Source organism: Poecilia reticulata, unplaced genomic scaffold, assembly GCF_904066995.2.
Source record: "Poecilia reticulata unplaced genomic scaffold, P_reticulata-male-v2 Scaffold_85, whole genome shotgun sequence".
In the NCBI taxonomy this organism is placed as follows: Eukaryota; Metazoa; Chordata; class Actinopteri; order Cyprinodontiformes; family Poeciliidae; genus Poecilia; species Poecilia reticulata.
This window is the reverse complement of record NW_027675183.1, coordinates 7,983-23,486: the sequence shown is the minus strand read 5'-3', so window position 1 is coordinate 23,486 and position 15,504 is coordinate 7,983. Positions and strand designations below refer to the sequence as shown.

At 40.1% G+C, this 15,504-nt stretch overlaps 2 protein-coding genes across 3 annotated transcripts; both read right to left on the bottom strand.

Annotated features, from left to right (window-relative positions):
• Positions 1-46: 46 nt before the first annotated feature.
• LOC145550557 (GPI-N-acetylgalactosamine transferase PGAP4-like) lies at positions 47-2,482 on the bottom strand (the record flags this gene model as incomplete). The annotated part of the gene is made up of 1 exon (XM_081604451.1): positions 47-2,482. A coding segment is annotated over one exon (663 nt), but the record flags the coding sequence as incomplete, so codon positions are not given.
• A 1,057-nt stretch (positions 2,483-3,539) lies between these two features.
• Positions 3,540-14,304, bottom strand: LOC145550556 (uncharacterized). Of its 2 annotated transcripts, none has more exons than XM_081604450.1 (2): positions 14,038-14,304; positions 3,540-7,860 (listed from the first exon to the last, which is right to left on the bottom strand). In XM_081604450.1, exons 1-2 carry the CDS (start codon positions 14,099-14,101, stop codon positions 6,410-6,412), a joined length of 1,515 nt encoding a protein of 504 aa, XP_081460576.1. In that variant the 5' UTR covers positions 14,102-14,304; the 3' UTR covers positions 3,540-6,409. The 2 variants fall into 2 exon arrangements, with proteins under 2 accessions (XP_081460576.1, XP_081460575.1); XM_081604449.1 differs by lacking the exon at positions 14,038-14,304 and adding an exon at positions 11,134-12,099.
• Positions 14,305-15,504: the final 1,200 nt, after the last annotated feature.

The following is a 15,504-nucleotide window of genomic DNA, read 5'->3' as shown; positions in this document are numbered from 1 at the left end:
GTAAAGCTTATAAGAAAAATCTAATTAAAGAAACGGAAACATGAGATGAGATCCTGCACAGTAATTGGGTTTATTATTCTCTTAAGGTTTTTTTCACTAAAAAATTGTGTTTCTCTTTTATATAGTTGTACAATATACAGCTAACCCCGATATGTTTGGTTTTACAGCATTCTGACAGCAGTTTAAGTCTAAAAACATCTGCTGTTTAAGATGGCTTCCTTTTAATCAGTTCTAAAACTTTTACAGAAACATGTTGGACAACCACATATAAACTGTAAAGATATGTTTAAAACTCATCCAGTCTGCAGACAAACTGTAAGAAAATCAAAAAAATATTCTTCTTCTAGTTATTCCAATTTTTAAATAACTACATTTTTTTTACTTTAATCATATTTCAAAGAGGTTCTGTGTTCAAATCATCAGCTCAAAATGAACAAGTTAAATGAACAAATTCCCAAAGATTTCCAGCATCAGGAGATCCATATTTTTTTTCTCATTCAATTTTAAAAATAAAGCAAAGCAAATAAATCTGCAAAGCCAAGGCTATAAAACAAAATGGACACAGGTTTCCCGAAGACCAAACCCCCACGCAGAATCTTCACTTCTCAAACTCGCCATTATTCTCAGAATGACCAAGATCATTCATCCCTTCATCAATAAATCTTTAATCATATATCTTTGTGGCGTGGTCCTTGCAAATGAAGTTGTCATTAAAATCATAAGTTTAAACTTTGCCATTGTTAACTTTTTGGGCCAACTGACCTAAGGAAATATTTCAAATTAAAAACCCAGATCAAGCCAAAATAACTCCTGATGACCTGCTGCCTGTAGATGATATTTAACAGATTCCCACAACCTCATTTCTTCTAATAGATTATAGTATGATTTTAGAAAAATTTGTCAGTTTTTAAAGTGAATATAAAACATCCCGTAGCAATCATACATATCCAAAAATCTGGGAAAATAATAATAATAAAAAATACCAAAACCCATTTGAAAAGCTAATCACCTTTGTCATGTTTTTAAATATGGAAAACAATTAAAGCCACCCCATTCAGTTGTATTGCTTTCTATGCAACTGGCAGCTTTTACTTTATTTTATTTTTCCCACCTAAAACTAACTTAATACAAAAGACAGAAACTGGTGAAGGCAGCTCAAACTAAAAGTGCAACTCAGGTGGAAAAGAGTGAGTAAAGTAAAGTAAAACTCAGTAAACCTGTCTAAACATTCATTAACATTTCCAAACCAAAAATCAACATGTTCTGCCTTCATGATGTGACAGAAAAAAGTGAACCCGACACTAAAAACACATCTTCACAATCATTTTTAGAACAAATATCTTAGTACACTTGAAATAAGACCACACTAGCTCACAAGTACATTTTCTGAAATAAATAGGTGCACGTTTTAAGAAAATAATTCCTTAATATTGACAAAAAAGTAGTAGTTCACTTACACTGAAAAGATTCAACTTAAAAAAAAAAGAGTTAATTTGTTACATGTAATCAAATTAAGTTAATACACGTAAATATTTTAAGTTATTTTATAGTTTGGAAAACTTACTGTGATTATATGTAACAAATTAACTACATTTTTTTTATAAGCTGGAGCTCAATTCTTTGTTTCAGTGCATACCAAGACGTTTTTCCTATGTTATCAGTCAAATAATCTGCCAGAGGAATGTTAAGAAATTACTGAGCTAAAATAAGCCACTTTATCTTGATGAAAAGTTACTTATAACTTGTATTATTTTAAGTGTACCAATATATCTGCACCAAAAACTAGACCAAAAAACACTTTTTGCAGTGAAGTGTTTTTTTAGAGGAGTTTGGGCCTGGATGGGTTGGGTCTGACTGAGGAATAGGCCCCGATGTGCGTGACGAGGTTGGGTTCCACGCTGTGCGCTCTTTCTCCGAGAGTGGTCCTGGCCTTGCGGTAGAGAACCATATCCTTGGCGTTCCCTTTGTAGCAGAACGAGCCATCCAGGAAGTCCGCCACCCTTAGCGAGGCGTTGCCGGGGAAAAGCATGGCTGGGGTGCAGCACTCGGTTGCCGGGGAGACGGCGTAGAGCTGCGGGGAGATTCTCCGCACCTCCAAGAGGTAGTGCCTTCCTATCAGCTCGGCGGCCACCATAAAGTAGAGGGTGAAGAAGACGAGGTGGTTGGCCGACAGAGTGAAGGAGAGGGAGCAGGGGTTACAGTAAGGGATTGAGAGGAGGAGCGCGGTTGCCCCCACCAAACCGAGCCCCACCCACTCCAGGATGCGGTACGGCTCGGGGTTCCAGTAGCGCTGCAGCCTTTCAGGGTGATGCAGCTTGATGTACAGCGTGTGGAAGGCAAACCGGCGAGAAAGCAGATCCTTAACCACTGTGAAGAACTCCTCTCCAGGTAGAGCGTCGTTACACAACAAACGAGTCCTGAAGATGATCCTCCAGCTGGTTTTCCAGTTTAAATCTGCGTGTTCAAAACAAAACTGGGTTTTTCATCACATGCTGCCCAGATTTTTATGCCATATTTAGCTGTGTGGAAGGCATATATTGCCTAAATGAGTAGGGTCGCTACTCATTTAGGCAATATATGCCTTCTGAATGCCAGGGGTGAACTTTATGAATGCCACAAGTCTTCAATCTACTGTGACATTAGGGCCTGGGTTATAGAACAGGGAAAGTTACAACCCATATGTACCACACTGTTCTATTAGCTGCTAGTTTGTCTTGTCCATCGATTGTCAAATCGGATTACTCTGGAGAAAAGTCTCCAGAAACATTATGGCCCGAAATATTACCCTGCCTGTCTCTGCATCCCTTAGACTGGCTGTTGACTCGTCCTTTGACTTATAAACTCTGGTCAGAATGAGGACCTCCAAATATGCATGTAAATGCATTTGGTCCAGCTCCTTCCAGTTCTCTCCAAAAACTCACCTTCCTTTTAGATTTGTCATTTCAACAAGGATTTTCTGTATTACACAAGGCCTGAGTAGCTCAAAGACTGACTTGATGTCTATAATGCGAGTTACTGCCATCCTAGTCAACCCTGGAATGATCAACAAGAAGTTCCAGAGCTTCCAGGGTTTTCATCTTTTTATTTCCCTGCTGCTCATTTCCTAATCTCTGACAGTGACAATATCACATGTACCTTCAGTGTGTAATGTGTTTAGGACTCCCTTACAGAGAGTATTTATGTTCCCTCCACTTCTACTGAGTGTCCACTCAGTTTGGGTGGAGTTTGTCCAGGGGAACAGAAAAGGTACCTGTCAAAAGTTGTATGAACACCTGCTTTCAGGCAGCTTTCTAGTGAAGTAAAGAGAATAGTGAAAGAGTGGGTTTGCGTGATTGTTTAGGTGTGTGTGTGGTGTGCGTGTGGTGTGTGCATGCATGTGTGGTGTGGTGTGTGTGTGGTGAAATATGTCTCATAGGTGCAAAGAAACAAATAGAATTGGACATTTTTTTAACCTTTTTACCCTTTAACTTGACTGCCGGGTCAAATTGACCCGAACAGTATCGATGTAACAAATAGACCCAGGGGGGGCTGCAAATGTGTAAAATGAACCATTTTCATTTTATACATAGAGTGCACCTATTAAGGCAAATAGAAGTATTTTTTCTGCATGAAACTTTTTCTAACTATTTCTAAAAAAAAATTAAACTTTGAAACGGGTCAAATTGACCCGCAACATAACAGGAGGGTTTTAAACTACTTTGCAGAACAGCACTTTGTGAAGTTCGGTCCATTCACTTGTATTAGCTTACGTCAAAGGATATGCAAGTCATAAATGACTTTGTAAGGACTTAATAAAATGCATATTTATATGTTTATAGATTAAATTAGTTTAAACTTTTAAAAAAGATAGTGATCTTTAACAGAAAACAGCCACAGCAGAAAATAGAAGAATTATACAACTAAGACAAGCGACACACCAAATTATTGGAGACAATAATCACACATAATTTGTACAATCAAGAACAATCAATGAAGGAAAATATGATTATATTGTATATTGCATTTTCTAAGTAAAAGGGCATGCCAACTTATTTGAAAAGCTTTTATATAGACTGGTTAATATAATTTGAAACATCAGTTTCAGTCTAGTTTTGCTGTAAAGATAAACCTATCGAATACTTTTCTAATACTGTAAATTTCAGATTGCAAACAATTAATGAAAATCTACTAATAGTACACAACAGCACATCTTATTTTGGATTAAAAATGTATTAAAGTAAATTTCATTCACCCCACTCATTCTCTCTATACAGAAAAATACAAATCAATCCTGGAAGTTCATATTTTATATCTCCAATATGCAAATGACAAGATCCAAATGATCACATTTAACAAATTCAAAAATTAAACAATTTTCCCACTTTATAGACAAGAAGCCCTCCAGTTTTCATCTTTTATATTAGCAGTTCTCAACGTGGGCGGTACCGCCCCCAGGGGGCGTTCAGAGGACGGCAGGGGGCGCTGGCGGACATTTTTACAAAAGGGGGGCGCTGGGATGCCTTTGGGGGGCGTTTGGTCGAAGGTAAACTTTACACCTTAAATGCACAACAATGCCAGTTTAGACTTTGAGCAACTTGGTAAAACTGTATTGTGTAACATTAAATCATGCTTGGCTGCAACTGTATCGATGGCAGCTCTTCTTCTATTCAGTGTTTGTTAGCTTCTGTTAGCTTCTTGGCGCAGCTCCGTTCTCCTGCTACTGGTAGCTAAAATCACGATACCCTCACTTTGTATCCCTCTGAAAAATGAACCCATTTAAATAAAGAAATCCCTCCATGGGTGATACCTCGATAGAGAGCGTTCATTTTATAGCGTTAACACGGTGCTGTAAGTGGTCCGGTATGAAACGAGGGTGATAGAACAACACAGCACTTTTAAATTTCAATAATAAGAATGCAGAAATTGTTTCCGTTGTTTTAAAAGGTTTATGTCGGTCTGCCTTTTCCCCATCGATACGCTTCCCGACCGCCCTGCACCTTAGGGGCTTAGAAAAAAAAGGCCGCACATTGTGCAAAACTCTGAAACAGGAGAAGCGGGACATAAAACGGAGCGACGAACTAGATGTGAATTATGGCATAAAAACAGAGAATCCAACGCTGAACAGTGAAAAATCAACACATGATGTGAAACACATGACGATTAGGCAGCGCAGCAGGTGATGAGTGAAAATTACTGAAATTATCAAATAAATGTAGCAACAGGAAAGAAACTAAAGTGGACATAGCAATAAGCCAAGAGAGGATAATACTAATCAAAGGAAACTAAATGGAAATGAATGAAGAACAAAATGCAAGAATAAACTAAGAAACTAAAGTAAATACAGAGGAATAAACTGGTATGGCAAGACCTTTTGAGTAATAATTAATACAGAGACTGTATGGCAAGAATAAACATACACTATTTCCAGATAAAAGGTAAAATAATATTGTTGAAATGTCATGGGTTTGTTTAGACCACATCTAGTACTGAGAATAAATATATCTTACAGACAATAACAGTAAAGAAGTTATCACTTATTTATGTTTTTAATTAGATTTGATATATTTATTTCTTCAATATTATTTTTCATGTCAGTGTTAATGTCATGAGGCTGATGACTCCATGACACTTTCAATTTGACTCATTAGGATTTGATTAAGAACCAGATTTGTTCTTTGTCATTTCTGTCCAGTAAAACTATTAATCTATAAATCAATAGACAGGTCTATATAAAGATATAATCCATGTTTCTGTCTCATATTTGTATGGCATTAAAAGGACCTGGAAATGTTGGTTTTCATTGAAAGTTCTGGTTTGCGCAATAAATGCCATGTGGGTGAAATTTTATGGATGATACTCTGATGTCCCATTCTCCTGAAGGCAGCATAGAGCTGCACCACCAGAAACTGACAAACACTGAAGAGAAGAGCTATGATTAATGTAGTTACAGTTCTATCCATGTTTTAATGTTGCAGAGTTCAGTCAGTCGTTTTGCAAAAAGTTCAAAGTTTAAACTGGCATGTTGTACATTTTTTATCTGGTCATTTTGTGAAACATTTAACAACTATAAAATGGCACAAAATAAAAATATTTTTTCCACTCTGATTTGCTGATGTTAGGCCTACCAATTTTAACTTGAATGTTCATTGCATTTTTCATAGACACCTGTGAAAATAATTTCTATTCCCATGACATTGTTCTCTGGGAAATTATTTTTGATGATAAATACAGAAACAAACATAAAAATCAAAACATCTACAATGGCGATAGTAATATTAATGATAAAATAATAGTCAGTGCAAAGTATCCTACAAATTCTTTGGTGGGGGGCAGTGAGGGACCTGGAAAAAGGCTAGGGGGCGCTGGCCCAAAAAAGGTTGAGAAACACTGTTTTATATGAACCTCTACATAGGACATACGAAAAATAGTTCTACGGCGTTTCACCTGTGTGACGCCTCATGTGCTGAGTTAAATACCCATTATGACTAAAACTTTTTCCACAGTTCCCACATGAAAACGGCTTTTCATCTGTGTGAATCATCATGTGCCGAGTTAAAGTCTGTTTTAGACTAAAACCTTTTCCACAGGTCCCACATGAAAACGGCTTTTCACCTGTGTGAATCATCATGTGCTGTGTTAAACGAAGTTTGTGACTAAAACTTTTTCCACAGGTCCCACATGAAAACGGCTTTTTACCTGTGTGAATCATCATGTGCCGAGTTAAAGCCGGTTTTAGACTAAAACTTTTTCCACAGGTCCCACATGAAAACGGCTTTTCACCTGTGTGAATCATCATGTGCTTAGTTAAACTAAGTTTGTGATTAAAACTTTTTCCACAGGTCCCACAAGAAAATGGCTTTTCACCTGTGTGAATCATCATGTGCTGTGTTAAATGTAATTTGCGACTAAAACTTTTTCCACAGGTCCCACATGAAAACGGCTTTTCATCTGTGTGAATCATCATGTGCCGAGTTAAACCAATTTTTTGACTAAAACTTTTTCCACAGGTCCCACATGAAAACGGCTTTTCATCTGTGTGAATCATCATGTGCCGAGTTAAAGCCGGTTTTAGACTAAAACTTTTTCCACAGGTCCCACATGAAAACGGCTTTTCATCTGTGTGAATCATCATGTGCCGAGTTAAACCAATTTTTTGACTAAAACTTTTTCCACAGGTCCCACATGAAAACGGCTTTTCATCTGTGTGAATCATCATGTGCCGAGTTAAACCAATTTTTTGACTAAAACTTTTTCCACAGGTCCCACATGAAAACGGCTTTTCATCTGTGTGAATCATCATGTGCCGAGTTAAACCAATTTTTTGACTAAAACTTTTTCCACAGGTCCCACATGAAAACGGCTTTTCATCTGTGTGAATCATCATGTGCCGAGTTAAATTCGTTTTTCGACTAAAACTTTTTCCACAGGTCCCACATGAAAACGGCTTTTCATCTGTGTGAATCATCATATGAGCATCAAGAGAATATTTGCAAGCAAAAAGCTTTTTACAGGTCACACAGGAGAAAGGTTTTCTTCTATTCTGATTTTGCTTCTCAGCTTCAGCAGTTTCCTGGAAGATGACCTGCTCCTTGTTTGGTTCTGATTCAGTTTGGTTTGTTTGTTCATAAACAGGAACCACCATGCAGGTATCAGTCTCCTGTTTTAATTCAGGCTGTTCTTCACCCTGACTGGAGTAAACTTCTTTCTCTTCCACTTTTATTTGTTGACATTCTAGATCCTGCTGCTCTTCTTTTATATGTTGATCTTCTGGCTCTTCTTTTTCTTGTTTCACCTGCAGAGGTTCTACCTCGTCCTGGTCCAGATTGGATCTCCTCTCCTGGTTATACATCTCGTTCTCATAAACGTTATGTTGCAGGCAATCTGGAGAGGAAAACAGAAAAAAAGAGGAATTGTTAACGTTACTGAAGTAATTAACAGACTTTCATCATTTAAGACAGAAATCACCAAATAAACACATCTGAAAATTCAAGAGTGCAGACATTCAGCTGACATTTGGAAAATTACCAAATTAAATATTTCTGATTAATTTATTCACTCCAGGCATGATCGTTATTGTTTAAAAATAATTTTCTAGTATTATTTCTAATATTTTCTATGTTGGAGCAATTAACTTTTTATTTTTATTACTTTGAACTTTGAGTTCAGTTTCATGTTAATTGTTTATTTTATATTTTTTGTTTCTTTACTTAAAAAAAAATCCTAACCCAAGAACCCAGAATCTTGACAGTTTGTCCATTTTCTGTAAGTTTAGGGACTGGTACAGGACCAGCATGCACTGGGCTTTCACCAGACCTTTTCTATTTTACTGCTAAGAATAATGATAATGCTTAGCAACAGAGAAAACATGCAAACAAAGAAAGAGACGCAAACAAATGAAATACAGCAAACAAGAAGAGATGACGGAAACAAAAAGCAAATAAAATGTAGCAAGCAAAAAAAGAGACGCAAACGAAACCCTCCTGCTGTGCTGGACCAAAACAGCAGAAGATGCCTCAGCACCGCAGGATATTGTTGATCAGATCGACGGACTATTGACATGAGGGCTTGACACACAACGTTTCGCAAGTAAGATGGACATAATATTGTGTATATTTTGTAATTAGAATATTACTTTACTGTATTTATGTCCACCAGTGAAATATCAGCTAATGCTAGCTGGTATAGTGCTATAGTACTTGGTGTTCAGTCCCCGCTCTGAAAGCTAATTGAGATTTTTTTTTTTTAAGTTTCAGTTATTTTCTAACACTGACTTAGATATCTGATACAAGAGCCTATTATAGAAATGAAACAATATAATAAAAATAATAATATTACACGTTATAACATTCACCAGAAAAGTTTACACAGATGGCAATGGCTATTATTTACTTCACTTGGCACGCTGGCAAGCCAAACAGGAAACCGCCCATGTCCGTACACCTTTACGGAGTCCCGGCCACACAAACTTTGCCCCTACCAGTTTAACAGAAGCTTTGACACCCGGGTGTGAAAGGGAATGAACTGCCTCAAAAACCCGCCGACGCCAACTAGAAGGGACCAAAGGCCGAGGTTTGCCAGTCGAGACATCGCAAAGAAGGGTTGTGCCACACTCATGAAAGGAGACCTCCTCTAAATGCAAACTGGATTCAGCTGCTTTAAAGGCCAGAATATCTGGGTCGGTCAGTCGGTCAGTTGGTCTGTGGCCATGGCGAGGTAGTCCACACCTAAATGCACAGAAGCAACCCTTGGTCTGGACAGACAGTCAGCCACCAGATTATTCTTGCCAGCTACATGCTGAATGTCAGTAGTGAACTCTGAAATGGCAGATAAATGCCGCTGTTGCCGAGCCGACCACGGTTCAGAAACTTTTGCCATAGCAAAAGTGAGAGGCTTGTGGTCAACAAAAGCAGTAAAGTCCCTGCCCTCCAACATGAAGCGGAAATGGCGTGTTGCCAGAAAAAGGGCAAGCAGTTCCCTGTCAAAGGTGCTATATTTTTTTTCAGCATCCCAGAGTTTCCTGCTAAAAAAAGCGAGGGGTTGCCAGGCACCATCTACCCATTGCTCACAAACTGCCCCAACTGCATAATCAGAGGCGTCAGTTGTTATAGCCACAGGAGCAACTGGAGATGGATGGGCCAAAAGCGCAGCATTAGCCAAGGCCTTCTTGGCATCATCGAATGTCTGCACCCTCTCGGGGGTCCACTCAATCTGCTGGTCCCTTTTTTGCCTCTAAGTGCCTCATACAAGGGGTGCATGAGGTGAGCTGCCCGTGGGATGAAACAGTTATAAAAGTTAATCATACCCAAAAACTCCTGCAGGGGCTTCACTGAGGGAGGGCGGGGAAAATCGGAAACTGCTTCAACCTTTGCAGGCAGGGGAACCGCCCTTGAGAAGACACTTTGTGTCCCAGAAACTCAACAGCAGGCAGTCCAAATTGGCATTTAGCTGGGTTCACGATCAGGCCATGTTCACTGAGCCTAACAAACAGCTGCCGAAGGTGCACCATGAGTTCTTCCGCAGAGGGACTAGCCATCAATGTCGTCCAAATAGACGAACAAAAACGGCATACCCTGCAGGACCGAATCCATAAGCCGCTGGAAAGTCTGCGCTGTGCCTTTAAGACCGAAGGGCACCGTAAAAACTCAAAAAGACCAAAAGGCGTGATAACTGCAGTTTTGGGTACATCTAAAGGATGGACTGGAACCTGATGGTAGCCTCGCACCCAGTGGCGCAAAAAGTGGGTATGCAGGGTATGCAACGCATAGGGGCGCAGCACCAGAGGGGGCGCCAAAACCCCGTCTGGAGGGGGCGGCGCGCCGATGATTGTTTTCCCATACACTTCGGCGCGTGTAACGCTCCTTCACCTCGCGCACATAACGAGGTAAATGTAGCGAATTTTACCCTTCCCCTTCACGTATCTTCGCCTGGGGGGGGGGGGGGGTGGAGGGTCGCTCCTTCACCCGGCCGAACCTTCCGGCGGGGGGTTGGGTGGTGGGGGGCGCCGATCTATGTTTTCGCATCCACCTGAATAATATGTAGTTGCGCCACTGCTCGCACCAAGTCACCTTAGAGAACACGGTTGCTCCAGCCAGGCGGGCAGAAAAGTCCTGAATGTGAGGAATTGGGTACCTGTCGTTACTGGTTGCGTTGTTAAGGCGCCGAAAATCCCCACAGGGTTGCCAACCCCCGTCTGCTTTGGGAACCATGTGCAATGGAGATGCCATGGACTTTTGGAGCGCCGTACAATGCCAAGACGCTCCATGTTTGCAAACTCCTCCTTTGCTATCGCTAACTTAGCGGTGTCTAGGCGGCGCGCTCGCGCAAAAACCGGTGGACCGACTGTAGTTATACAATGCTCCACTCCATGCTTAGCCACGGTAGCAGAAATGTGGGAACCGTTAAAGATGCGAACTCTGCTAACAGACGCTGATACTCATCACCTGTGGCAAGCATGTTGGCGAGAGGTCGTTGGCTGGGACCGCCAAGTTTACAGGGGTATGTATCAAAGACACAGCATCTATTAAGCAGCTATTAGCAACATGCCCCAATAACCTAAAAGCACACAAAAAATCTGCACCCAAAATAGGTAAAGACACAGAAGCTATCACAAAGTCCCACTGAAACTGACGTCCGTTGAAACACACAGTCACCAACCTCGAGCCAAAAGTGCGAATCGGGGTGCCGTTAGCCGCGTCCAGTGGCGGTCCGTTACTTTTGCACAAACGTCCGCTGCCGAAACTGGCATGATGCTCCGCTGTGCACCCGAGTCCACCAGGAAACGCCGTCCCGAGACCTCATCCATGATGAAAAGCAGCTTGTCCGAGCTGCCGGCACACACAGCTGCTAGCGAGCGCCGACTCTGTCGTTTCCCTGACGCACGAACGAACACGGAGGAATGCAGCGCTTCGCCTTCACTCCAAACCGGCGATGGTAGAAACAGAGAACGTCGTCCTTCCGTCGCTCTGTCACCGCAGCCACGGCGTCAAAAGGCTCCGACTCTCCATGTGTCACAACTGGTAGAAGTGCATTCACACTGTAGTGCCTGGAAGCCAACAAAATCCGGTCCGCTTCTTCAGCCAGGGAGCGATAATCCTTGGTCCGGATCAGCGGGGAGCTGGCCAGCGCGGTGCGAACAGGTGGGGGAAGCTGGCGCAGAAACAGATGTGTAAAAAGGAAAGAAACATCTCCCGAGCCAAGTAATGCCAGCATGTTCTCCATCAGCTCGGAGGGTTTGCGATCCCCCAAGCCATTCAGAGAGAGCAAGCGATCGGCCCGCTCCGCGTCTGACAGTTGGTAGAGCCGAAGCAGATTCTCCTTGAGAGCGCCGTATTTGTTAGCGGTTGGTGGGTTCCTCAGCAGACCCATCAGACGGCGTGTTGAAACGGAATCCAACGCAGCAACTACATGGAAGTACTTGGTCTCATCTGTGGTTATCCCACAGAGATGGAACTGGGCTTCCACATGTTGGAACCATGGTTCTGGATCGTGTTGCCAGAACTCTGGGAGCTTGATAACGGCAGCAAAACAGAAGCGGCGGTTGGAGCAACGGCCGCCTGGCAAGAAACTGGGTCCGAAACCACAGCTGGCGGAGAAGCGGCGGCAGCATCTGGTGAGATTCCGTTAAAAACATGTCCAGATGTTCGGGGTCACCAATGTGGAAGTCAGCAGAAAAAGACAAAAAAGATTTGAGTCTTGTTTAATTCTCAATGTCTTCCAACATAAAACCAAAAATGGAATGAACCACAACCGTTGGTCACTTCACACCTCACCTTCTCTCCTTCAAAATAAAAGCATACATTCTGGTGTGAAATATATACATTGTATCCGCCACAGCATAATATTATTCAGTATTAATCATTATTTATTTCTGTCTATATTTATATAAATATGTATTGATAAGACGAGAGCGGTCCATTAGGCGTCTGTCCTTTTATTATGTCTATGTGAGAAACGGCCCGGTCTACGGAAGACGGGTCCTTCGAAGGCCACGAATATGGACGACCAGAAGAGAGAAGCTGTAGCCTTCAGCTAGCTGCCTAGCCTCCATCTCGGCGTTATGTTGCGTAGCAACCGTGACAACGTGAAGCACAGAGTGCTAAGGAAAAAAAGCGGACTCGAAGGTAGTTTTTTACTCGTTTTTTCTGTATTATTCTTCACCTTTTGTGATAAAGGTTGTTCCATACTAAAAAGAAATCTGTTTGATTCTAAAATGTTTAAACATGTATAGCAAGGAATGTAAGCAAATTATTCATTTTCAATTACTCTCTAGATCTCAGGAAGTAAGACATTACAGTTAAATAAAACTATTATCTTTTAATTCTTAGTTTAATTAGTCAAACCGATTTGCTCAGGAATAAATTAAATACTTTAGTGAACCAAAATTTTTACAGGCTTAATATCTGTGTTCCGCCTCCACTCATAGGGGGAAACTAGCGGGAGTTTTTAAAACGATTTGCCGGGAGACGTGCGTTCTGTCTCGGTGTACCGAACCTGGAGCGCCCCGGTCACCTGACAGCTGGCGAGGGGAGCTGGCTGTTAATGCAGAGGGAGCAGACATCTCCGAAAACGTCTGAGCAATATTGCAATTAGGTGATTTATTGATGAACCGAGAAGATATCTGAGATCTATACATCAACATTCTCGCCGAAAAATATTGTAAAAAATCATTTTGTGTAATACAGCAAAAAAAAAAAAAAAATTGCTGCCATTGCTGCTTTTCTGAACACCCGTTTTAAAGGATGCAGACCCTAAATTTGGACACAGCTGTTTTTTTGTTCGACTCCCTCTAGTGGTCTGGAGCACTTCCGTTTTCAGCACTTTTTGTTTGCATCTTTTGTTTGCTGCATTTCATTTGCGTCTCTTTTTGTTTGCTGCGTTTTATTGCTATTTGTTTGCGTCTTTTTGTTTGTTGCTTTTCATTTGCGTCTCTTTTTGTTTGTTGCGTTTTATTTGCTATTTGTTTGCTGCATTTTATTTGCTTTTTGTTTGCGTCATTTCTTCTTATTTGCTGCATTACATTTCTTTGCATCTCTTTTTTTGTTTGCTTGTTTTCTCTGTTGCTGCGTATTTGCACCCGTCGGCCACAGGTTCATATAAAGACCAGCTGTGCTTTATGTGGAAGGATAAAAGAAACTGTTCATTATAGAAACAATAAACAGTACAGTTTCCAGGATGATTTTAGAAATACGGAGTTATGTCTGCCTCGTTATTTTAACCTGTTGTATCCTGTTTACAGGAAAAATCTGCGTCTGTTACAGCGACACCAGCCCTGTTGCGTGAAACATTTGCTTTACTAGCCTTTGCTGAATTGTTCTTCATATTTCTCCTGTTTATGAAGTAAGTCTCAGCAGTTTAAGGAGGAGAGCCCTAAGAAAGATAACTGGTTCTATTTTCTCTCTACATAAATAAGCCATTCTCACAGCGTAGTTGTGATGTTTGCGCTCTTTTATTGATATATAAACATGTATACAGGAGGGGAACGGTTACTAAAATGACCCTCATGCAGAAAGCTTCATACATTCAAACCTTAACCTGAATCCAAACGCTGGTGTTTCTTACCTATTCGGTATAAGATTATCTTGGGCTTCCGGGAGAAATCCAGCAGTCTGCGTTGATCATCCATCTCTTCCTCTGATGATTTCTTTAAACTCTGTGAATGTTTCTTCAACAGCAGTCAAATGCTTGTTGATAAACTCGTTTATACAAACTCTCGAAAATTCAACAAAACAAACCATGCGCCATCTTGTTTCTCGTCTTCTTCTTCGTCTTTTTTCTGGCGGTTGGCAAACAACTTTAAGGTGCATTACCGCCACCTTCCAGGTTGGAGTATGGATAAGAAGCTCATAGCTCCTCGTTCTTCTAAGAAAATTAAAAATACTATCAAAAACTATATCTCCCGATTACTCTGAAACAATTCTCTTATAACCAACTTATTTTTATTACTACTAAGCTCACTAAGTAGTATCTTTCTTCCCGTACATATTTGTTGGTTTGGACATACAGGATTAATAGTACTCTTAACTTAATGATAAAACTTAATACAGGTTGTTGTATTTATTGTGGAAAGTTAGAAACAGTACAGCATATCTTTTAGAAAAAATTAATTGTTAATGCATGTCACCATGAGAAAAGCCTTCTGGGTTTTGCTTAAAACTTTTTTAAATATTAAAATCACACATTTTTGTCTCATGAAGTGAAAATTTATTGGCAAAACAACTTATTGTCAGAAATCTTTTCTTGCTATTCTTGTTTTTGTTTGTGACTCAACTTTTGCTTGTGATTCTTACATGACATTATGGCAGGGCCTAAAATTACAACAAAAAATTTCTGGTGTGTGCAAATAGAAGTTTATGTTTGGCAAATACATTTTAAGTTCACGAGACAAATTACTTATTTAATTAAAAAAACATTTTTTAACAAAACTTTTGTAAAAGAAAAAAAAGAAATAATTACTATTCCAAAAGTTTGATTACAAATTTATTATGCTTAACTTAGGTTTTTTTTTTATTGACTATTTGGGAAAATATTTAATTGCATCCTCACCAGACCCTAAACGTACTTAAAGTCTGGATCGACTTTTTTTCCCCTTCATTAATGACACACTTTTATTACATACATTATATCTATCAAGGTAATTCAGGGTGACTTATTTTTATTCTAAATTAATTCTTAATGAATTTAAGTGTTATTCTCCTTCAAGATACATTTGCCTAACGCTGGAATAAATGCAATGTACATTTACCCAAAAAATGAGCTGTTGCTAGGGAAACAAAGAGTGAAGTAGAGGCCAATTGAGGTTGAGCAACTAAAGCTTTCCTCTGCCTACATCTCCCAGAATGCCGTTCTGAATCTGAATTCAGTGAAATTATTGAACATTCTAATATATTTTCTATTGATATTTATACTATCGATTCTCCTACTCTGTGTGACGTATAAAAGCCTGGACAAAGCCACAAGAGATGAAACACAGTTTTGTAAACCAAAAAGCTAAGTGAACATTTCCAATAAAGATGGCTGCCTGGTTCA

Bases quoted from the DNA above. Each gene is read 5' to 3' on its own strand.
- LOC145550556 (XM_081604449.1), bottom strand. From the start codon at position 11,281: ATGGATGAGGTCTCGGGACGGCGTTTCCTGGTGGACTCGGGTGCACAG. The intron at 7,861-11,133 runs GTTGGTGACTGT...TTTCCTCTCCAG, and splicing joins ATTCGCACTTTTGGCTCGAG to ATTGCCTGCAACATAACGTT.